This window comes from Coffea eugenioides, chromosome 2 (assembly GCF_003713205.1).
Source record: "Coffea eugenioides isolate CCC68of chromosome 2, Ceug_1.0, whole genome shotgun sequence".
In the NCBI taxonomy this organism is placed as follows: Eukaryota; Viridiplantae; Streptophyta; class Magnoliopsida; order Gentianales; family Rubiaceae; genus Coffea; species Coffea eugenioides.
The window spans coordinates 15438137-15462006 of NC_040036.1; the positions used below are offsets into that span (position 1 = coordinate 15438137).

Below are 23870 nucleotides of genomic sequence, written 5' to 3' on the forward strand. Positions count from 1 at the left end.
AAACTGAGCGATGTATGGAGAGAAGGGAGCTCAAGTGCTGACCACCTCGCAAAGATGAGCCTCAGTAGTCCTGCTGGTTTTGATCAGGTTTTGAGCAAAACATTTTGTACATTAATTTTTAAACAATTTTTGTGTTCTATGAAAATTCATCCCTTTCAGAGAGACAGTAATACTCATCAATACTGGCAGACCTTAATTAGTCTGTTATTTTCTGGTATCTCAAAAAGCGACTATTTTTTTCTGGTGTCTAGAAGCATAATTCAGAAATATGAAACTGGAAATATTTACTAAGTAACTTCTTAATTTCACATTGATGAGGCATAAACCTTACCATATGCTGCACCACTGGCTTTTTTCTCAACCAGAATGGAGAAGAAGGGGGAAGAATATTGCTCGTGAGAACGAAATACTTACCTGAGGATGGCTTAAGACGTGCTTTATCTCCTCTTTTCTAATGCCAGACAATCCAAGGAGGCAGTGGTTTATGAGCAACTACACCTCCCCCACTATGTGCAGCTCGTGGAAGAGGATTAAGTCGTAATTACGGTGGATACTCCCACCAACAGAATTTTCGATGGGTAGTATAGCTTTGTCCATCAGCCACAATTTAACTGCCTGAAAGAGGAAAATTGGTACAGGAATTACGTTTTAGGCATAAACTGACAAACAATGCTTAAACAGAGATCGCAAACTACAAAACCTTGAAAGACAGCCTCACATTTGGGTATGCTTTAAGTGCAGCAGCGTTACTATATGCATCTGGAACCTCCTACATGAGGCAAGAAAGATGATCATGCAAGTATAACATTCTGAAGAGGTGATGAAATGTGTCAAGCCTACCTGATAAGCAACCTGCACCTTGGAGCCATCACTTAGAGAAGAAGAAAAATCAATTGCAGACGTCCTGCTATTAAACCTTTCTTAACTAAAGCACACAAGCTTAAATGGAAAATGTGGACCATAAATGCAAGTAATTAGATTCACTAAATGATGTGATTTTATAGTCCTGCATTCTTGCTACTGAAGCTATACTATCGAACATATATCTAACAAACTTCACGAGTAGGATCTAACAGAATGTCAATCTCATTCCTAGTTATAAATGTGGATAGAATATTGCCCAGAAATCTTATGTTATCAAGCAACTAGAGCATTGGAAGAGGTGCCTCAAGTATAATTATTTTGCTCCTCTTACTTCATCATGGCTGCAAATAACCAATTCTTACTCCTCACACATTACGCTTTCTTTCATGTAAATGCCAAAAATTATAAATAGACAACTTTTTTTTCCCACCTAATATTGCTAAAATGAAAATCTTGACTATTTTCTGGATCTCTTGGAACATAGTTGGAGAAATCTCATGTTCTCTAGAGTAAGCTTACAAAAAACTCTTTGCTTTCATGTAGCATAAGTGGCAAGGAGAATTGCCGCCATTTTCATCAGTCGTCGTGGTCCTCCTTTTTTTCGAGGACCTCAAGAGAATTAGCTTGTTAGTCTTCTCTGTGTATATATATAACAGTAACCGTTAGGTTGCATTTCTTATGTGTATAATAGCAGTATGCTTGCATTTTTTCTTATTATTGTGATCATTTAATATTTCAGTCTTTATAGCTCACATTCTTTCAACTTCCACCTTTTGCACTTTGTGCACTGTTTGAGTGGTTCGAGTAATACTTTATCCGCACATTATTTTGATATTTTTAAGAACAATAAAAGGATTATTGCTAGAGATGTAATATGAGAGAAATTGCAGTTCAGGTGCAAGTTGTGTAGACTTTTCTAGTCAATGAAGAAGACCTTGAAGTGGATCATTGGTGGCATTGCTATAAAAATAAATAATGGAGCTGTTAGTTAGACTGTTTTAAATTCGTCTTGCTAATTATTTCCTTTTGTCCAACATATTCTGTACTAAAGCCTCTGATACGGCTAACTTAAAGAGCTTTTGATGCAATTTTTGTTGTAGGAAATCTGATTTTAGGCCCCTAAATTACTTTCGTTGATGTCGAGGTGCATGTGTCATTTATGTGGGAAGGACAAGGGAAAAAAGGGATCTGGGTTAAACAGGAAACATGAAAGAAGATGCTGGTTGGAGATAATATTAATCGGGACCTTCCTTGAATCCTTTTATCCAGACTGCATTAACCACAGCAATATGTTGGTAAGATACTGCAGTAACATCAGTTTTTAGCAAAAGGGAAAATGGAGGCCATGCCAATATGGATATTCACTTTAGTCATCTACGTTGTTCCAAAAAATCTGTAATGATGAAGGTGGACTTTTAAACTACACTTTAAAAATGGATACGTGAAACTGCATGTTAGAGTTTGATTACTGGAGAGGCAAGATAAACTTGTTGATTGCTTATTTGATGTGCTACTTTTTCGATATTAACACGCTCAAATGGAACAACTAAAACAGTTAATTTTCACAATATATTTTTCTTTGATCAGGCTGCGACAAAAAGTTTTTTTTTCTTGGTTATGTCATTTAATAGCATATGAACAGAAAGCAAGTTCAGTCAGTTTCCACACAAGATTTCAGGTAGCGAATACTTGAATCCAGACACTCTTCTAGACATAAATGTCCTAAAATCTCTGCTCACTACGAAAGCTGTGTAACATTTAAGCTGTGTAACATTTGTGTTATCTAGCAAGAGTTCATATTCTTTTGGTCTGGGCAATCTTGCTGATCTTTTCCGAAGACAGGAATGTTAAGAATCCGGTATGTATTAGACAGAGCTGCAAGAACCAGTTGGATTGGAGTACTTGAACATATGTAAAGGTCAGGGCACCACGTATGCTGGAGAGTGTGTTGAAGCAGAGTAGATGCCATAAGCCACAGTAGAGCAGAATATGATTGTAGCAATCCACCCACCGAGGAATTTCAGCAGGAGCTTCCAGTTCACATTCTGCAACAATCCAACCAATGATTTGTGAATTAAAAAATAACTGATTTACAGTCAGTCCAATCAATGAAGGTTGCCATTGATTTACAGTCAGTCCAATGATTTAGAACTTCAGCATCATTACTGAATTGTTGTGCCATTTTCTGCCTGAATGTGGTCCATTTATGAGATTGAATGCACAATAAGCATTATTGGCATTGATACTTTCAAGATGGTACTTATTGCCTAGTTCTGAAATACTTAATCTTGACTCTTGAGGAATGAGGAGGCTGTTAAGTTTTAGCAGTATTTGGATATTGTATTAACCTTACCCGTGATTCATCAGCAAGCCCAACTCCTACTAAAGCTCCAACAAAAGCATGCAAACTTGACACTGGAAGCTTCACTCTGGAAACAATGATGATTGTTGCCACAGTAGACAACTGTGAGGCCAGTCCCCTTGAATTACTAACGTATGTCAGCCTGCTGCTAAGGCATTGTGTAAGACGCCAGCCACAAAGAAGGAATCCGGTAGATGCACCAAGTCCTCCAATTGCTCTAATCCACCATTGAACTCCTAAAGAACCCTATCAGTGTCATCATCACTAGATTATAAGTGTCTCTACTAAATCCTGATGAAGTGTCCTCCAAAGTTGATCATTAGTTGCATCAGTGGAGAAGGTTCAAATCTTAGCAGCCATGGTGTGCAGTATCATAACAATCTTAAGGCAACAATAGTTCTGTGATCAATTATGATAATAGATGCTGGTTCTTGTCTATTAACAGTGGAAAAGAAAATGTGTGGATGTTGCTATCCTTCAGTTCTTGATTCTGAGAAGACAAGTACAAGACGCAGAAGATTTAAAAGCTTACCACATCTTCTCCATTTCCCAAATACTTGTTCTGTGCTTAAAAACATCAAGAATGGCACTGAATGGGCTCATTAGAGGAGCAATCTCGTTTGCAGATTGGATAAGCCTGCAGTTAGTACAAAATCTTATATAACTCCGACATTTTCATCGTTCTGTTTTTACTGAACGCAAAGGACTATATGAGAATTAAAGAATTAGTTGTAGAGAGGACAAAGATTAAGCAAAACCTACGCAAATATGCATGATGATAGAAGCAGTGGAAACCAAAGAAGTCTTCCATATCATCAAAATTTTCTACTATAGCATGGCGTATTAGAGTAGGTCTGTCGTACTGTATGACCTGCTCCAGAAACATAAACACCATATTATACCTAGAAATTTAGAGCAAACTTGTATAACTAGCAGTTGCAAGATTCTAGTAAGATCTTTAGTGACAAATATAAATTGGCAAATACTTGGGTAATCACTGCAAGGTTGTCGAGAAAAAGTTCACAATTTTGGAAAAGTTCCTTGGAAATCTAAACATTAGCCTAGTATTACACTTCTTCAGTTAGTATTTGCTACTGTGTCAGTTTGACATTGCTCAAGAAATAACTGAAAAATGTAACATCAGAAGTCAGGATACTTACAGGAAAAAGGATAGATTTAACAGAATGTCGAATAGCATCGAAGACAGTCTCTCTCTCAATGCTATCGAAGTTTCTTGGTTTAACCAACTGATTAGGTGTCAACTCAAGCAGTTGTCTTAATGGTGTTGATCCCAGCTGAGAATTTGATTGAGCATGTTCACTACCTGCTGCATTTTCAGGTGAAGCCCAGCTCTTTTCCTCCTCTTCATAGACTGTATCAAGAACTCTCATCTGCATGAAATCTCTCAGCATTTCTTCAACTTTAGCATCAGAGGCTTCATCTTGGTTTTCTAAGCCTTCTTGCTCCATAGATTTTGTTCTCTTCATCGTCTTGAATCGCGGAACAGAAGCCATTCTTGTTCTAGCAAAAGGAACCACCACAAACTACCATTGCCAAACATTTGCAATACAAAATAAGTAAGAACAAAGTAATTAAAAGCTTAGTATATAATGAACATTTGAATCCAAATCAAGTACAGAGTTTATGCTTACCGAAGATGAAACTGCTCCAATCAAGGTGGACAATGTGACAGCAATGACGATAGTCCACATGTTGACCACCATAAGATTTGGTAGAATCTGCCAATTCAAAGTGACAATAAGCATGTTTTGGAGTCCACTGAAAATGAAAATAATTAATGGCAATTTGCCAAACCTTATTCCTTTTGTCTTCAAAGATGAAACTGAAAGGAAATGCGGTATAATTTACAAGTCATCTTTTGGAAGGAATGTTAAATGAATTTTAAGAGCTTGCCCAAATTAAATTCATTTTAAAAAAAGAAAAAGAAAAAGTTGAATAACATACTACCTGAAATAAAGACAAGGCAGAGCAAAACTAGAGTACCTGATACATGATAAAAAAGCAAAGCAGTCCAGCGGCCATTCCATAGTAAATAGGGAGGAAAATCAGGATCCTTTTCTCTGAATTTTCATGAGATAGAAGAGCAACCTTCAGGATCTTAAAGAATAAAAATGCAGCAGCACAAGCTACTATAGGAGCCACAGTCCATTCGAGGAAAATCCAGAGAAGACCACCACCATTGAACTTATGATATCCATTCTGAGACATCAAGAATCAACAGCAAAAGCAGCAGTTTAAAAAAAAAAAGAAAAGAAACTAATATACCTGACGGCCTCGTCAAGACACTCATTTAGAGTTAAAACTTCAGATCATGTTTAAAACAAGGAAGTAAATAAGCTAGGCTATAATATACAATTTACAGAAGAAAGAAAATTACAGAAATCTCTTGATTTGAAACCTATGTAATAATAAAACTGAAAAAGGAAGAGTTTGCAGTTGAATTTGTTTTGTCATAATTTATATTGTGAACCTTGTTCCAGAAAGGTATGAAGCCAAAACCTTCACTGACAAGCATTGTCCCTAGAAGGGCACCTTGTGTTGACTGCTGAGATGACACTGGTAGCTCGAAATAAGTTGCAATTGCCAGCCATAGTGCTGTCACCAGTATCCAAATGAATCAGAATCCATGTGAAAAATGTAATAAAAAATTGAGCATTGAGAATTACTTGCTGTGATGAGAACAACTACCATACTCCACATTAAGAATCCTTGAATTGGTTGATTCTCTCTAAGGAACTGCAGTAAGCATAAATTCTCATAAGCCACTTCACAAAAGTGGGAATCTATCATATGATTCAGATCAGATAACTATTCTACATGGACCGCTGCCTTAATTTCTTATGTAAAAGAGTAAAGACAAAAACACTACCAGAGCTAACAAGGACTATTTTCTTCTGTTGCATAAGATCAATTTATGTCGACAGAGGGATTAGTTTGTTCCCTTACATCAGAGAAAAGTGTACTAATAGAACCACTGCTTGCCAAGGCTGTTCCGGGAATGTAGACCATAAATGCCAGTATTGCTGCCTTCAGAAATGTCAGAGACCCTGACCCTACCGGCAACGAGAACTGCCATGATGTTTAAGATCACCATGAAAGATGAAAAGAGAGATGGATTAAAGTTCAAAGAAAACAAAAAGTATTTAGTCCTTGAGAATGCAACTGATGGTGCTCAATTTGTCGCACTGATTATCATGCTCACAACACATACTGAAGTTGGAACGTTGTTTGCAGCAGCGGAAAAAGCCAATGAGATTGCAGCTATGCCGCCAAATATAGGTATCCACTGATATGTCTCCTTCCAATTTCCTACAACTCCAGCAGCCACATCCACAGTAACCATTTTCCTGTTGTTTGACATTCTTATTATTGAAGGCCTCGAGTAATCTTTAGATCATTGAAGAGATCTCAAAGTAAAAACTATAATGAAATGAGGAAAGCATCTGTGTGCTAGCATTGGAAACATCCCTACATGTGCTTTTAAGTAATATTTATGTTGGTTCATTCCTATGTGCATGATCTGTACTTTGTTTTCTTGTTTTCTGCATGAGAGTGAAATATTTGTTTGCCCTTCAAGTTCAAGTAATCTAGTTGGTAGCTTAGATAGGACTTCTAGTTCCTGATCCCTTGTGATATTTTCTGAATCCAAATCAGATTGCAGGATCCAATGATTGGTACAGCTAAGAGGAGGAAATGATGTTATTCCACTGCTGCGCCTGCTTACATGAAAACCGAGGAAAATTGACAAATCCTATGTGTTTTTCTGTACTTTCTTTGCTCTACTTTGTGTGCTCTTCTTTCATTAAAGCCAAGGACAAGCGACAAAACCTATGATTTTATCTACTACTTTCTTAGTTCTGCGTGCATTAAGCTACAACTGGAATCTTTCTAATGGATTACATAGTAAATACTAATCATGGGAAGCTGTCTTAAAGCATTTCATGAGCTAAACACTTTTGATCACGAAGCAAGACAACTATACAGATATTTTATTTTTCCTTTCTTTTGCTTAAAAAATGTTCTGCGGAATATTCCAATTGCCTATTTTTCTTTTACACCTTGCAAAGGGAACTTGTAATTTACTGGTATGCAAGACTACAATATTTATATTAGTTAGACCCTATTTCTTGAAAAATCCTTTTATTAAATTTGCCCTTGTATATTGAGAAATATGATCTTTTCGGACAAGCACTGTTTAGAGCAAAAATGTGCATTGTGAAAACTTAACGGTCGTTGGGATATATTTCATGTTTTGATTGCAATAGTCAGACCCTAGAATCAAAGTTGGATTATTCTTTTCATATGTTTAAGAAAGCATAATCATCATCAAAAAGAGGCTCCAAGAAAACTTACCTGCTCAATTTAATGAAGCTGCACAAATTCTCTTGCTTAACTTAGGCATATACAGATTGGTGATGCATGCAAAGCAGGTCATTGCCATCCATTCAATTCTCTCTTCACACTAATTAACAAGATAGTGTCCACAACTATTGCCAGCTAATTCTGAAGAGTTTAAAGGGGAGGTGGACATTTTCTAAATCTTTGATGAATTTCATTCTTTTTTTCTTTTTTTTGAAAAACAAAAAGGATATATTAATCCAAAGGTCGGAGGATAATTTCAGCGATATTCAAGTAACTTGGACGATTTAGCAAAATGTGTCAAATTATGTGCAACCTTATCTATTTCTCTAGAAATCCATACTACATTCACAATATGCTGGTCTAATAAGGAAGTGTGAATATCCTCAATTACGTATGTTTTGTCTATGCGACTAGTTGGTTTTGTGCATTGCTCCTTAATGTTTTGTTCTTAGAAGACAAATAATATGCATCCACTATATAGGTAATTTCATCAGTTTGCTTCTGTGTTCCATTCTGTGTATGCTTCCTAGCTACTTTGAAGCTATAATCTTCTTTTTTCATTGTCATTACCATCCGATTAATTTGCTACATTCTAAATAATTTTTGGAGCATCTAAATAGATAGAAGTCCTGTACTTAACTAGTTAATCTAGATATATAACTCACATCACTTTTCAAAACAACGTACTGTATCTTGTTTACTGCATGTGTAAATAGGTAGTTTTTTTTTAAAAAAAAAGTATAAGTGGAAGGGACTAGAATTCAGGATCTCTCACGTACACTTCCTTCTCTCCCAGAACCACCCAACCAATCCCTTTCCTTGTGTAAATAGCTATTTGAAGTAATTGTGGATGCTATGTGATTAAGGGATGGTTTTTGTTTGATTATTTCACTTGATTTTGGATAATTAATTTTTTCATATTCTTATTTACTTATTCTTCTACATCTTTAAACTTTTATAATAAACAAAGAAACTAGAATCTATCCAAGAGCAATATTTAGTTGATTTTATCATTATCTATAGTAATTTTTCATAATTAGATTTTGCAAAATCCACTGCAAAATGGCCATAAATAGTTTAAGTTCTGTCTTTAGTTTTCCTTCTTTCTGTACCATTAAGCCTCTAGTACGTGCAATGCAATTTTGAAAAACGTGACTAAGCTCTAGTCACAGGTACAATTATGCTATTACACCTTTTGCAAGATTTCTCGAGAACCTAAGCAGCGAAACTTGAAGAAGATTGAATGGACAAATGAAAGAAAAAGGAATGGATAATGTCCAATCAACAATATCAGCAAGGACCCATTAATCATAAAATTCATTGTGGATTGGATGGCTGTATATATAGTAAGAAATTAAACAATCATTGTTATCCTTCAAGCAGCACGTGTTATCATGGCTGCCCGTGCAACAGGTGCACCCAACCATAAAAGTAGCTTAAAAAGAACCAAGCAATTGGGGTGATTGTTATACTTGTTGACATATTTAAATTTTATCCAATTTATTATTTATATACATGTACTAATAATTATTATCTTTCATTGTGTTTATACATTTTTTAATTAATTTTTTATCTTTTCAAATATTTAATACTTAAATTACATCTTAACGAGTGTTTGTTTAACATCCATTATCCTGACCCAAATAAATTTTAGATGGAATATACCAGGGAATGTGCGAAGGCAAAAGCTTAGGAGCACAAAAGCATATTCCTCTAAATAAACAGAGAAACTATATGCTGGTTGTTCAAACCTTCTTTTATCCTCAATCCACACGACCAAAAGAATGTTTTTTATAATCAACGTGGTGGGAATAAATGGTATATTCTTCTGCCCAATAGAAAAATGAAAATGAGAGCTTAAGGATGTAAATTGAATCAAGGAGTGTGATGATGATAACAAGAATTTGGTTATCTTAATTGGATGTAAGCCAATAAAAGAAGGAAAGAAAATCTTTTCAGAAGAAGAATCTTTTTGGTGTATATTTTGCTAGAAATTTTGGAAAATTGTAAGACATGGCATCTTTTTGCAAGTTGAATTATCTCGAAATTTTTTAGCTTAGGAAGAGTTTTCTTGATGAAATTTAAGAAGTCAAAAAGGGGGGTTTTGCTTTTACAAAAGACAAAAATTGATATAAATGTGTGAAAAATAATTGCCCAATTATGTTTCTTTTAAGTAGTTCTCTTCTAGCTAATGGATAATAAGGAGGTATGGCACTCACTAAATAAATATTAATAAATGTTTACATATAAAAAAAAAGAGCCTAATTGAGTTAGCAACCCGAAGAATAAATTAGGTATTCTTTGTGGGCTAATACAAAAAAAAAAATTGATATTATGAAAACTTGCTTGAACACGAGAGAATTCCAACAAACTTTCTATTCTACCTTCCACTCACCCCCGCCTCCCCCCGGTCCACCCAAAGAAAGTAAAAAAAAAAACGTGCACATTTTCATGAAGCTTGAATTCTAGCTGCTATAAAATGGATATGATGCCTAATCTTCAAAACAAATTTTACCTTTTGATTTGGACCTCCAATCCAATACTCAATTTGAGGAAACAATAGATCATAGCATGATTTGGGAAAAATTTTTGCAATATATATTTTATATACATGATTCACATATTTTACAATCACATTTTTATATTTTCAATTGTATTTCTATCTCATGTACATAACATTGTTAAAAATGCAACACTGATATTTCAAATAAAATTTTCAAATAATTCTATCCCAACACACGGAATTAGATTATGTTACTTCGTAATTATTCAAATTGAGCATTGTCCCTAAGATATTAAAAGCCCCATTCCAATTTGTATGATATAAAAAAAAAAAAAAAAAGTAACTTGCACCTTCTTGAAACTACAAGCAATTATTGATAATTCTTCCACCTTTTCTATAAGGCAGCAATGTCTATTCTTGCAACACTTAGGGATGTTTCATGAAATTTTCGTGGTGTTGTTGTCTCCGCAAACCAAACCATTATAAATTAGGTAAAGACAGCCAATGAGTCAAAAGCACATCCACTACTGGCTTTTCAAACTTTGAATGCTGCCGGCACTAAATCCATCTGTTCACATTCACGACAAGTTCCTCATTCCCAAATTGCCCTTAACCTTCTCTTCGTTCCCAATATCTTCAAGTGCTAGTAATTTTTTTTTTTTGTAGGCCGACAATCAAAATATTTAAGGACTTACTATCAACTTGTATTAGAACATCCATTAAATTGAAGATCTCTCAAGATATTTATGTTTTAAATGATTTTATTTAACCACAGATTATTTGTACTCTAATCGCTTTAGATTTAAAGGTAGCAAAATAGTTTATAATTCGAGATAAAAGAGCACAAATAAATATTTGAATAAAGAAAGTATAGTATCGAATTGAACAAGTATAAGCATAGACTAGTGCAATATAGCCTAAAATAATGCAAAATGGTTACTATAGTATGTAGAATTTCATTTTTCTTTCACCAGATTTTATTTTAATTGTCATACAACTAAGTAAAGTGTATTGTTTAGGACCAAAAATAATACCTTTTATTAGTTAAATTACTTATAATATACATTTCACTAGTTGAGTAGCAATAATGAATGTACTATTTGAGTGACCATTCTACTTAAAGAAAAAATTATTAAATAAAATAGAGTTGCACAATTTGCTATGCTCTAAATATCTAGGTAACCTTTGAAAATCACAATTAGTTTATAATTAATCTGTTAGCTTAAAGCTCAACCAAAGTGACATTTTCTAATTGTAGCCGACTCATAGTAAACCTACCTCATGTCTCTAAATGTTTTCATTTCTTTCCCCAAACAAACAAGTTTCCATAGTACCAAAAAAAAAAAAAAAAAAAAAAGAGATTGCATAGTCTAATAGTCAAGGGCAAAGTCATCATTTGACACAACTTGTACGGTTGATCCAACCAAGCACCAGCACACCAAACTCCAAACTAAAGAAATCGAAACAAGACCTATAACACATAGACCCACGTGCTGCCACATCGGTGAGGTGACGTCACGAATGATGTAACACCACTGCCAGGTCAGCACCCCTTAAAATTCTTGCGCCTTATCCGCTAAATTTGCCCCCGGGCCCATCCACGTGGCACCGCTGAATTTCTGTCCCCACCCCTCGACTCCTCAAGAAAGCAGTATATTCTTCTACTCCGCGGATGACATTGTCAACAAGTCCCTTTCTCTCCCTTTATGCCCACGTGGCATTGTCACCTCCCCACGTGGCATTACCCTAATGGCTTGCTTGTGGTCCATATGGGGAATTAAAACCACTCAATCCTCACTTGATCAAACAGCAAAGATACCCGACGCGTGGATAGACCATTCACCTGACGCGTGCCATGTACCGTTGAAGACAGCGCGTGACAGAATAGCACAAGTGTGCCAGTTGGCACCACAAAGTATACGCTGGCCGACCTTATCCTGTTTTTATATTTTCTCACTTTTTATTTTTTGAAGAAAATTTTTTTTTAAAAAAATATTTATTCAAAAGCACTAAGCCTTCACACGGAAACCAGAGGGAAAGAACTGATTTTTGAGGGGGAGACAGAGAAAGAGAGAGAGAGAGATAGACTAAACCCTAGATTTCTATCTGACTGAAAGCAGAGTTTTTGGATTTGACTATCAGATCCTAAAGATAAAAGAAATATCTTGTAGACAAATTTTCATCATTATACACAAAGGTCAGTTTCAACTTTCCATTTTTCCCCCACATTTTCCAGTTTTTATGTATTTGTTTGATTGGATAAATTTCTAAATGAAGGAAAAAGATTGAAAGGCTTCATTTTTTTTTGTTTTTATAGTGTTGATATGACATGCATGTATGAATAGGGGTAATAATTAATCCATTTTAAGGTTGAAGATTGGATTTTTACCGCATTTAGCAGAAGGGTTTCTGTTTGATTGCATGGATCTAATTTTTATTGAATTTAACGTTTTTTTGTTTATTGCTTGGTTTTGGATGAAACCCTTTTCAGATCCTGGTGAATTGGTGTTGGTTTGCATAGAAAGAAGCAATCTTGAGGTTGGTGAATTGGTGTTGGTTTGGATAAAGAAGCATTCTTGGTGTTGTTGATTTTGTTATATGATTTTCACTGATTCTTGATTGTTAGATTGTTGAACAAAAGTTGGTGTAAAGATGATGTCCAGATCATATACTAATTTACTGGATCTAGCATCCGGTAATTTCCCTGTGATGGGCCGTGAAAGAGGCGAAAGAAAGCGCCTCCCACGGGTAATGACAGTTCCTGGGGTAATTTCTGAGCTGGATGATGATCAAGCTAACAGTGTTTCGTCGGATGTTCAGTCATCTGTTGCCGTAGACCGTGTGATTATTGTGGCTAATCAGCTTCCTGTAAAGGCAAAACGTAGGCCAGATAATGTAGGTTGGAGTTTTAGTTGGGATGAGGATTCATTGTTTTTGCATATAAAGGACGGCTTACCAGATGATATGGAGGTTATATATGTAGGGTCTTTGAGAGTAGAGGTCGATTCTAGTGAACAGGATGATGTTTCGCAGTTACTGTTGGATAGGTTCAAGTGTGTACCGGCATTTTTGCCTCCAGACATTCTGGCCAAATATTATCATGGCTTCTGTAAGCAACATTTGTGGCCACTTTTCCATTATATGCTACCATTTTCTGCCAGTCATGGGGGTCGATTTGACCGCTCTTGGTGGGAGGCGTATGTTGCAGCAAACAAGATCTTCTCACAGAAAGTTATTGAGGTGATAAATCCTGATGATGATTATGTTTGGATTCATGATTATCATCTGATGGTTCTGCCTACTATCCTGCGGAGGCGCTTTAATCGGTTAAGAATGGGTTTTTTCCTACACAGCCCCTTCCCTTCATCAGAGATTTATAGGACTCTACCATTGAGAGAGGAGATTTTGAAGGCACTGCTGAATGCTGATCTTATTGGGTTCCATACATTCGACTATGCCCGGCATTTCCTTTCTTGCTGTAGCCGTATGCTTGGTTTGGAGTATCAGTCGAAAAGGGGTTACATTGGATTAGAGTACTTCGGAAGGACGGTGGGGATAAAGATCATGCCTGTCGGGATTCATATGGGACAGATTGAATCTGTGTTGAAGTTTGCAGATAAAGAATGGAGGCTGGAAGAGCTCAAACAACAATTTGCAGGCCAAACAGTGTTGCTTGGAGTAGACGACATGGACATTTTTAAAGGTGTCAATTTAAAGCTTTTGGCAATGGAGCAAATGCTAAACCAGCACCCTAAGTGGCGGGGAAGGGCAGTCCTAGTACAGATTGCCAATCCTGCTAGAGGGAAGGGCAAGGATTTAGAGGAAATTCAAGCAGAGATACAAGCAAGCTGCAAGAGAATCAATGATAATTTCCGGCAGCCTGGTTATGAACCCATTATCTTTATTGATAGACCAGTTTCCCTCAGTGAGAGAGCAGCATATTACACTGCAGCTGAATGTGTTGTAGTTACAGCTGTAAGGGATGGAATGAACCTGACACCATATGAGTACATAGTTTGCAGGCAAGGAATCCCGGGGTCCGAGTCTACTTCTGATTCAAATTCTCCCAAGAAAAGCATGATAGTGGTTTCTGAGTTCATTGGATGCTCTCCTTCACTCAGCGGTGCTATTCGAGTTAACCCTTGGAATGTTGAAGCAACTGCTGAAGCGTTACATGAGGCCATTTCAATGCAGGATGCTGAGAAACAGTTGCGCCATGAGAAGCATTATAAATATGTCAGCACCCATGATGTTGCCTATTGGTCGCGTAGCTTCTTCCAAGATTTGGAAAGAACTTGCAAGGATCATTTCAGACGCAGGTGTTGGGGAATAGGTTTGAGCTTTGGTTTTAGGGTTGTTGCACTTGACCCTAATTTTAGAAAGTTGTCAATTGATGATATTGTGTCTGATTATTCAAGAGCTAAAAATCGGGCAATTCTTTTGGATTATGATGGTACTGTGATGCCTCAAACAACAATCAGTAAGATCCCCAGTCAGGAGGTTATTTCAATCTTTAACAAACTCTGCAGTGATGTAAAGAATACTGTCTTTCTTGTTAGTGGACGAGGAAGGGACAGTCTGGGTAAGTGGTTTTCTCCATGCAAGAATCTTGGTATAGCTGCTGAACATGGATACTATCTAAGGTTAGCTCTCTGCTATTATTTTTTGGTTTTTATCTTGGTTCTTTCCTTTTATAGCTATTTATTTGCATGTGGTGATGTTTTTCAGGTGGCCTTATGATGGAGAATGGGAAATGTGTGGGCAGAGCAATGACTTTGGGTGGATGCAGCTAGCTGAGCCTGTAATGCAGCTATATACTGAATCTACAGATGGATCCTACATTGAGAATAAAGAAAGTGCAATTGTCTGGCATCATAGGGATGCTGATCCAGGTTTTGGTTCCAGTCAGGCAAAGGAAATGTTAGAACACCTTGAAAGCGTGCTGGCAAATGAACCAGTTGCAGTGAAGAGTGGTCAGTTCATTGTAGAAGTCAAACCCCAGGTACATCATAGCTTGGTCTTTGCTTTGCTTTGCACATGGATGGATTTCAGGCTTCTCTGACAGATTGTGTCTTTCTGTCTCCTTGCTGGTCCTCTTATATAAAACTGACACCAGCGCATTAAAATCTTTCTAGGTTTTCTTGTGGGGAAGACATGGAACTAATTAATCCAAAAAAGGTCCTTTCGAAAGATAATTATGCTTTAGTGATGGACCTGTGTGGCTGTTGAAAGTCCTTCGGATTTTCTTGTGAAGAATTAAATGCAAGTTGAAATAATGTTTTCTAGTTTCTTCCTCAGTGATTCATCTGCTTATTTCCTCTTGTCCTTGGGCACTGAATCTTCCTGATAATTGCTTATATTATGTGAAGAAGTAGTATGCCAAAAAGCTGAAGTGTAAATGTGAAGCTTATTATATACTTTTTTTTTTTTTCCAACGTGTTCTCAATTTTTTGGCCTAGAGTTCGTAAAGAACTCGATTATCTTCCTGTTTCTGTATGATTGTCCTCTGAGGCTTGGATTAACTTTCCTTGGAGTCACTCTTTGAAACTTTCCTCAATCCATTTGCATTTCATGGATTTGTATGATCTGTAAAATTATTTATAAATGCACTTTGGTATGTCTATTATTAATTGTTTCTCGACAGTGTGAGCTGTGACCACTGACCAGGTGTGGCTGATTGGATGTAGTAAGGCCTTGTAATATGCTATTAGCATGACTAGATGAAACTCTAGTCCTTACTATTGACATCCCTAGTCTACAATAATAATATTAGCATGACTAGATGAAACTCTATTCCTTACTATTGACATCCCTAGTCTACAATAATAATATTAGCATGACTAGATGAAACTCTATTCCTTACTATTGACATCCCTAGTCTACAATAATAGTAGAATAAGTGGTTAAGAAAATAGTCAAATATGACTGGATCTTCAAGTATTAGACTTCTAGTTCTTTTTCCTGGTTTAAACACTGGTTGGTAACTTGTCTGGAAAATGTCTCTGTGTTAAGCTGTATGCATTTAATAGTCATTCACTTCCATTGAATTTATTAACCTCGGGTTTAGCTTGCTTTTCTCTGAATCCTCTCTTTCTTTAATTGGTGACAACTAGCCTTTGCTACAGGGAAGGGGGATGCCTCTCCTTTCCTCTTTGTGAGCTGCCCGTTCTGAGTTCTGGCAGAAAGTTTTTGCAGACATGTTGCCTGGCAACTCCAATTGATAGCTTCTACATACAATGCTCTTTGGACCTTTTTTTTTTCCTAATTCTAACTCTTCTCCATCCAGTCCCCCTTCTGAATGGAGAAAGGGGCCTCTGTAAGGAGGTCTAAGGGGGAAAATGTTGTTGCTGGATGATGATATGCTATCATTGTGCCACTTTATATTCCACTTTAGTGAGCTTATCAGCTTGCCTACTTGGTCGCTTTAAATGTTGGCTACTTATGCTAATTAATAATGAAGTGATTGTTATTTCAATTTCTTTGTGTATTCATTCACCGATTGCCATGATCACAGGGAGTCAGCAAAGGTGTAGTTGCAGAGAAGATCTTTGCATCAATGACTGAAAGGGGACGACAAGCTGATTTTGTATTATGCATTGGTGACGACAGATCTGATGAAGACATGTTTGAGATAATTGGAGATGCAATGAACAGTGGAGTCCTTTCATCTAATACTTCTGTTTATGCCTGCACTGTTGGTCAAAAACCTAGTAAAGCCAAGTATTATTTAGATGACACCTCAGATGTCATAATGATGCTTGAAGCCCTTGCTGATGCCTCTGACTCTGTACCATCCTCGGTGGCTTTCACAGAAAGCTCGGACTGAAGTCTCCTTGACGGTCTTGTCTGAGTTCATTTCTGTTCTTCACGATCATACATTTTGAAGGATGTTCTGGAAGCCTGTCAGGGACCACAAGTGTTCCCTTGTGGGAAAACAATTGGAGAGTGGTTGATCCAACTCTCAGCGTGATATTATGGCTGTCAAGAGGTTTTAGTGCTGTCATTGACGATAGCAGGGGAAGTGTGATTGAAACCCAGATAAACATGTTAAGTTGACAACTCAGACAAGTGAAAGATTTACATGACTTTGCACCCGGATGGATTCATTCGTGGGCAGTTAACAAAATAAAGAGCACAGTCAAGAGAGTGTTGATATGTTCATTTGCTTGTACAATGTTGTTCAGTGGGGCTGATGCTCTATGCAATTCATTTTTTCATATTGCTTCAGGCAGTCTTTGCCTCAGGCAACAGGGAATTTTGGCAGCAGCGGTCTGGAGAACTGCTATTCAGGGTTCTTCGTCAGATAAAAGTGTATACAGAACTTATGTTTTGTTTTTGTTTTTTCCATGTTACTTTTTCGTTTTCGGGGCAGAGTGACAGATTCATTGACACCAAATTTATTGAACCTGTATAATTGTAAATGATATAGAAAATTTTGGTCTCGTATTCTTCCTCCCTTTTCTTGTAATATTGGAGGGTTTCATTGAATCAAAGTTGATATCTGAATAGATTAGGTTTTGGAGGTGAGGAGATCAGCCCAACATCCATTCGTAGCATTCTTTGCTGGATTTGGAGTGTCTCGGTTAAATGGTACCTCTCTGGAAGAAGGGTAGTTGTTACCATCCAGCTTTGTGACCACAAAGTTAATAACCATTGCCCCATTCTGTAACTTGTAGCTGACTTTTTTTTATTCGTTATCAGGCCATGTCTGATTCTAGCTTTCTGCTTGGGCTTCAATTCTATCCAAAGAGCCTGATTCATTCAAGATGGCACTCCATGAACTTGGACCATTGAACTCATGTTTTTCTGGTCATTACTCATTAGGATACGTACCTGTTTATCCAAGGAACTAGACATGGTAATTTTTCACCATCCAACAGACCCAAGAGACAAAACTGGTGATAACATAAAGAACTGAAACAAGTCAATTACGATCGCCATTTTTTTGTTTTTGAGGTGTTTCTTTTGCAATCTTGAGATGAGCTTTACAATGCGTTCAGGACCAGACAATTCCAAAATACAGATAAGAAAAAATTGTGGCTGGTAGAGGGCAAACTGATTATTATGGAAATGGACAATTTAATCCATCCAGTTTGATTCTTGAAACTCTGTAGTATTACCCATCCGTATTCAAGATGAAACCAGACTATGTAATAAATCTTTTTATGTATTCTAATGGGCTTGGCTTATGTTTAATATCTTAATAAATGCTCCCATGTGGAAATTAATAATGTTGGATTCTTGAGTAAATTGTCTCATATGTGCTATGCTTCGTATTGGTCTTTGTTGGTCCAGAAACTCCCAAAAAGTATTTTGTTTGGTCATGATTTTCTTCTCCGATAAAGGGGCATTTTCATGTCAAAACAAAAAAAAAAAAAGATGAATGGTTTCCTCTTTTGGATTATTGAAATCCTACTTCTGCTTGTGATGATCATCGCTCTAGGTCAAAGGCTTGGGAAAATTGCTCAATTTGGTAATGTAATGTCTGGTGGATAGAAAAATTAATAAGGAAGAAACTAGAGATTTAATGAGAAATTCACCTTCACTTATTCTCTATTTCACCTATTAATAATATCATTTGCTATGAGAAACCGGCAACCAATTGATTTTTGAAAATGAGATTATTCTTTTTAGTTCTTGTCTTATAGCTAGTGAGTTCTCTATATTTCTTCAAAAAGAATTAACTAAAGTAAATAAGACATTACTTTTTCTCCGTCAAGATATATATATATCCAAAACTTTTTTACTCTTGTAATTACGCTCAAAAACATTGCAAACATATATATATATTCCCATTAATAAACCTTGAATTCTCGCCAAAGACTCTAAGTTAGGAAATCAAATATATTTCTTGAATTTTAAAGAAAGGAATTATATGATAGAATCGACCCAAAAAAAAGGTCTAATCGAGGGACGCTAGAGCCAAGTTTAAGAGCCAGGGTACAATATTATTATTCAAGATATTATTTCGTTATTTTCAGTGGAACAAGTGACAAAAGATAAAGTAAATTCCAGGAAGAAAAAATTGGAGGAGAAAGATTCACTTCATTGTCAATATTGTCTTTTATCTATAGCCTGTGATCTTCCCCAAAACAGGCCGAAGTTGTTAGAAATTGAGCATGGATTGCTCTAAAATGGTGTATTCATTGTGCTGGCTGCCTTCTCAAAAACAATTATCTTGTACTTTCTTACCTTTTTTTTTCAGAGATTATAAACTTTATAAGAAAAGAGAAAAATAAAAATAACTTAAAAGTCGAAACCACTGACCTAATGATTTGATTTCTTTTAACAGTTTAAGTTGTATACTTTTGAAGTATAGGCCAAAAAACCATTAATATTCTTTGTCCGCCAGTAAAATGCCAAAGTTATATAGCGCCCACTGGACAAAGTCAATTGCAGTTTCAGAGCTTAAGATAGAACGTGAAGCAGAGTTCAGTCATGTAATATTGGGCCCATAAACCTGCCTGAGCAACCCGTGATTTACTTTTTTGTTTTGTAATGATTATCTCAATTCTCAAAATTTCAGCTATGTCCCCTTCATGTAGAACCGTTCAAAACTTTCAGTAACTATATGCCAATCCCAGTCCCGTTTAGATTGCTATTTTTGGATTTTTCTTTTTAGAAAAATGTACGGCAATGATTACTTTTTAATATCCCAGTCCCAGTTCCATATTTTTCAGTTACTTTTTTTATCTCACGTACATCATATTTATATATATATAAAAAAAAAACAGGCTACGATATTTTTTTTTTTCAAAAAAATTATCCCCAATAATCTACTATCCAAATACAATCGATATTTTAATTAAGAAGTGACATATTTCTTGTTATGCAGACATAACAAGAAAGCAGCACAGATTAATTAACAAGTGACATCTTGAAACAAGAAGCTTAAAATATAGCCCCCAATGTCTGCCTCCTTGTGGGGTGTGCAGCAAATCAATTTATCTGCTTCTTGAAATCACTACATCCCATGTAATGGAAGAAATTAAGGGTAAAAGATGTATGTGCAACAATGAGGTACATAGTGTCACTTTTGTCATGTAATTGATGAATTATTTCTCACTATCTCACTATTAGCAAAGCAGACAACACAACCTTCATTTTGACTCATTTGCAAATTTGTTTGCCAATTCTAGAATACATACAAGTGATTGTCCTTGATCAAGGGCCAATCAACAAAATAGAATACTGTTTTACTGTTTCCTACTAGTGGATTGGTTAATTTCTTGCCGGATTTTGTGGTAATTGAAATTGACATGATATCAATTTCACTACTACTATCTCTGTGAGCTGGATATGAGTACAATACCACTTCCCACAAATACATTATATTATGTTCTAAGCAAATTGGAATTAAGCCACCACCTATTACCTAACCTAACCAATGAGTGTATTTCTTGAATGCACTTGGAGTTCAAGCTGGTTAAATTTGGTGCACAGCCACAATGAAAAGAGCCAAAAAGGTGAGCTTGCTAATTTCTTGACACTCAAAAGAGTTTGAATCTCATTTTCTCCTTCTCCCCTAACCCCTTTTTCATTATTAAAATTACAACATAATTATAAACATAATGATAATACTCTACTACTACTACTACTACTAGCCAACTACTAATACTAATAATTGCAAAAGTATATGGATGCTACCTTAGAAGAAAAGGAAGAGAAAAGAAAGCAAACTCTTTGAACACTTGCATACAATAATACAAGATCCTTGGCAGAGATGCCATCTACCAAACTATACTCTAAAAGTTAATCCCCTAGTATATATATTTTAGTATTAATAATAGACATCCATTTCAAGGCAAGGTGCTGGTTTTGGTCTGTCATTCTCTGGGCAGACTAAGATAAGAAATCAAAATAATAATATTGGAGAATTCCAAAATTGTAACAACATATTTTTCAAACAAGGGGTCCACATTTCCTCTCTTTTTTCTCACTAAAAATTACAAAGACATGCACCCCACAACTTGACCGCCTATCTTTGCCTTTGTCACCGTCCCTTTCTCTTTAGTCTCCATCGCTATTAAAAGTACAGTACATAAACACTTAGTATATTACAAAATCCAGTTCATTTCCTCCTGAACCACTCTCTCTATTGTGGGGACAAAACCCAATTATGCTGCTTCTGTTCTTGGCCAGTGTCACATATGATGAGACAATATAATACAAAACCTTGCACTCTTAGCTCCCCACGCGCCGCCATGATTTTCCACCATGCCATCATCTACCAGTAGCAACTAGCAAGTAGCCACATTCTTTGAATTCCAACTCATAATTGAAATCCCATCTACCCCCCCCTTTTTTTTTTCTTTCCTCCAAATTCCTCAAATTTGTATTGTGTAACAGTATGTAAATCCTTAAACCAATACTTTTTACTGATAAAGTACAGCGAGACGTGAAGTAAAATGCAGATAAGTTATGCTATAATACATTGCATACATGAACTAAATTGTAGGATAAATTAATTCAGGTGTGAGATTACTCAATCTTGATATCTTTTATTCTTACAATTACTTTTATTTATGGCCCTACTCTAGCCTATCTTTACCACTAATTTGCCAAACTCTGGTGCTTATGCTATCAAAGTTGATCTAAAGATTCACATACTGTCACATTCCTCTTTTGCTGGAAATTGAACCTAAGATAAAGCACTGCCATAGAGGGAGGATCCCAATTCAACTTTGTGCACATTTTGAGGTGAGCCCTCTGCCACTAGCAGAAAAGTGCACTAGGCTCTTCTGCCATCTTACCAGGGCATGTAACGCCAACTTGCTTGCCTATCTTACCTCTTAACCATGTACATAGTATTAGAAGCTGGATAAAAACTAAAACTGCATTTTAACTGTTGGCAGCAGACCTGGCCGGAGATAAGTATACCTGGCTTTGCACCACTGTTTGGCCAACCTTAAACCCTGGAACCACCGTAAAAACCACCCGAAAATCACCATCTGCTGCAGTAAAAATGTCGTCTGTCACGCTCTCCATGTACACTTCAGAGAATCTACAGTTCTTTTTCACTTGGAAAATGCTGACTTCATGATCAAATGAGAAAGCTAAGCAGTGCAAAAGCCAAACTCTTCTTCCCATCTCAGCAAATGCCTTGAAGAATTCAGTTTCTGGATATTCACCAGAATTTACTAATTTTCTCTGATTCAAATTCCCAGAAAATGAGAATTCCATTTTGGGATGAATCAGCTGGAGGTACTTGGACTTCAAGAATTTCCCGAGAAAAGAATTGGGATTGTGCTTCAGAAATTGAAGAACACTCACTGACTTCACTTTCTTGAATTGATCAAAAACGAAAAGCCTTTTTTGATACCCCCCATTAGGCCAAGGTTGATTCTCATGTTGAACAGCAAAGCCTGGATCATTGAAACCGCTGAAAATTTCTCTGCAGACAAAAGATTCAAATGCAAAACCTTTGTGATCCTTCTTGACAAAATTGACTTCAGGTTGTATTGAATTTGCAGCAGCTTCAACATCCCAATTGGCAGACACCATCTCTTTAATCATCAGCTTCACAAAATTACGTATGGATCTCAATGCATAGTGCAAAACCATGATGAAGTCTTTAGAATTAGCCTCAGAGAACTTAACATTGTCAAGAATAGAAAAAGATCCACTTGCATTGATCTTCTTCTCAAGGGACTTGTTGTTCTGTATGGCCTCATTCAGCTCTCGTTGAAGGGAAGAAATTTGGGCCTCTTTTCCTTCAATTTCATTCTGCATTTTCTTCATGGTAATCTCATAAGTCTTCATCAGAGATTGCTGTTCTTGAATCTCAGCCAGCATTAAAGTCACATGAGGGGGTGAAGCATCAATCTGTTTCTTCAAGAAACTGTGTTTTAACTCAGACAGAGCTTTCAGCTCATCGACAACAGCCTGATCTGCAGACTGAATAGCTTCACCATTGTAAGGAAACTGAGCCATTTGTATCTCAGCATAAGCTGCCTTAACAGATGAAACTGTAGCAAAAAGCTTAGCAATGAAGGCTTCCATTGCAGCTCTGTTCTTTGACTCTTTTGCAGCATCTTCAATCTCTTCTTTCTCAAACTGTTGGGATTCACAACATTTGAGCTTTTCTTGAGGTATTAGCAAACAAAAGGCATTGTTTGAGCGGTTTTTTGTGGCTGTTTTCAGATGAATAACTTTCTGGAATTTCTTGGCTAGTTTGTTTTTTGATGGAGCTGGAGAAGGTCTGATTGAATCCATTGATTTTGTAGTATGCAAAAAATTTAGAGGACTAAAGACATGTATGAACTGAGGGAAGAAAATGGAGGAAAGAAAGACCGAGGAGGAACAAAAAGGGTGGCTTTGAAATTATCAGTGGGAAAAGAAAAGAAAAGAAAAGAGGAATATAATATAGAAAAGCAGGACAATTCTTTGACTCTATGGCCGAAATCAGAGATTGAGCTGGCTAAAGTATGATTTAAAGCGCGGGAAAAAGAAAGTTAAAGGATCATCCATAGATATGGACATGGGAATAGATATGCAGGCTTGGGAATTTTTAAAATTATTATATATTGGACCATTTCAAGAAATTAAGTTGATTTGGTGCTGTATAATATAAGAGAGCTTTGACCGAAAAAACACTCTATTTTTTAAATGGTTGTTATGTTATTTTTTCTGCAATATTTTCTAGATTGTTAATTAATCATGAAAAGTTTATTGAGGAGAAAGTTCAAGTTGTATAATTGATGTTTGAGTTTCGCAAACATTATTGATTGTAGAAAAGAAGTAAAAAACAATTATTCA

At 36.3% G+C, this 23870-nt stretch overlaps 3 protein-coding genes across 3 annotated transcripts; 1 reads left to right on the forward strand and 2 right to left on the reverse strand.

The window, feature by feature from the left end:
- Positions 1-492: 492 nt before the first annotated feature.
- LOC113757741 (sodium-dependent phosphate transporter 1-like) lies at positions 493-6590 on the reverse strand. The gene is made up of 13 exons (XM_027300864.1): positions 6459-6590; positions 6194-6316; positions 5914-5983; positions 5718-5842; positions 5231-5446; positions 4879-4965; positions 4387-4770; positions 3985-4097; positions 3784-3863; positions 3218-3462; positions 2793-2909; positions 701-769; positions 493-615 (listed from the first exon to the last, which is right to left on the reverse strand). Exons 1-13 carry the CDS (start codon positions 6588-6590, stop codon positions 493-495), a joined length of 1884 nt encoding a protein of 627 aa, XP_027156665.1.
- Positions 6591-12162: 5572 nt separating this feature from the next.
- Positions 12163-17740, forward strand: LOC113759949 (probable alpha,alpha-trehalose-phosphate synthase [UDP-forming] 7). Its single transcript, XM_027302528.1, has 5 exons — positions 12163-12309; positions 12604-12650; positions 12739-14755; positions 14841-15114; positions 16627-17740. Exons 3-5 carry the CDS (start codon positions 12765-12767, stop codon positions 16936-16938), a joined length of 2577 nt encoding a protein of 858 aa, XP_027158329.1. The 5' UTR covers positions 12163-12309; positions 12604-12650; positions 12739-12764; the 3' UTR covers positions 16939-17740.
- A 3770-nt stretch (positions 17741-21510) lies between these two features.
- On the reverse strand, positions 21511-23437 carry LOC113763257 (protein GRAVITROPIC IN THE LIGHT 1). The gene has a single exon (XM_027307013.1). The coding sequence runs from the start codon at positions 23325-23327 to the stop codon at positions 21954-21956; it is 1374 nt and encodes a 457-aa protein (XP_027162814.1). The 5' UTR covers positions 23328-23437; the 3' UTR covers positions 21511-21953.
- Positions 23438-23870: the final 433 nt, after the last annotated feature.

Coding starts and splice junctions, on each gene's coding strand:
- LOC113757741 (XM_027300864.1), bottom strand. CDS start 6,590: ATGGTTACTGTGGATGTGGCTGCTGGAGTTGTAGGAAATTGGAAGGAG. Junction 6,317..6,458: donor CAAACAACGTTCCAACTTCA/GTATGTGTTGTG, acceptor ACATCATGGCAG/TTCTCGTTGCCGGTAGGGTC. Junction 5,447..5,717: donor TCATACCTTTCTGGAACAAG/GTTCACAATATA, acceptor TTGATGTCTCAG/AATGGATATCATAAGTTCAA.
- LOC113759949 (XM_027302528.1), top strand. CDS start 12,765: ATGATGTCCAGATCATATACTAATTTACTGGATCTAGCATCCGGTAAT. Junction 14,756..14,840: donor GAACATGGATACTATCTAAG/GTTAGCTCTCTG, acceptor GATGTTTTTCAG/GTGGCCTTATGATGGAGAAT. Junction 15,115..16,626: donor TTGTAGAAGTCAAACCCCAG/GTACATCATAGC, acceptor CCATGATCACAG/GGAGTCAGCAAAGGTGTAGT.
- LOC113763257 (XM_027307013.1), bottom strand. CDS start 23,327: ATGGATTCAATCAGACCTTCTCCAGCTCCATCAAAAAACAAACTAGCC.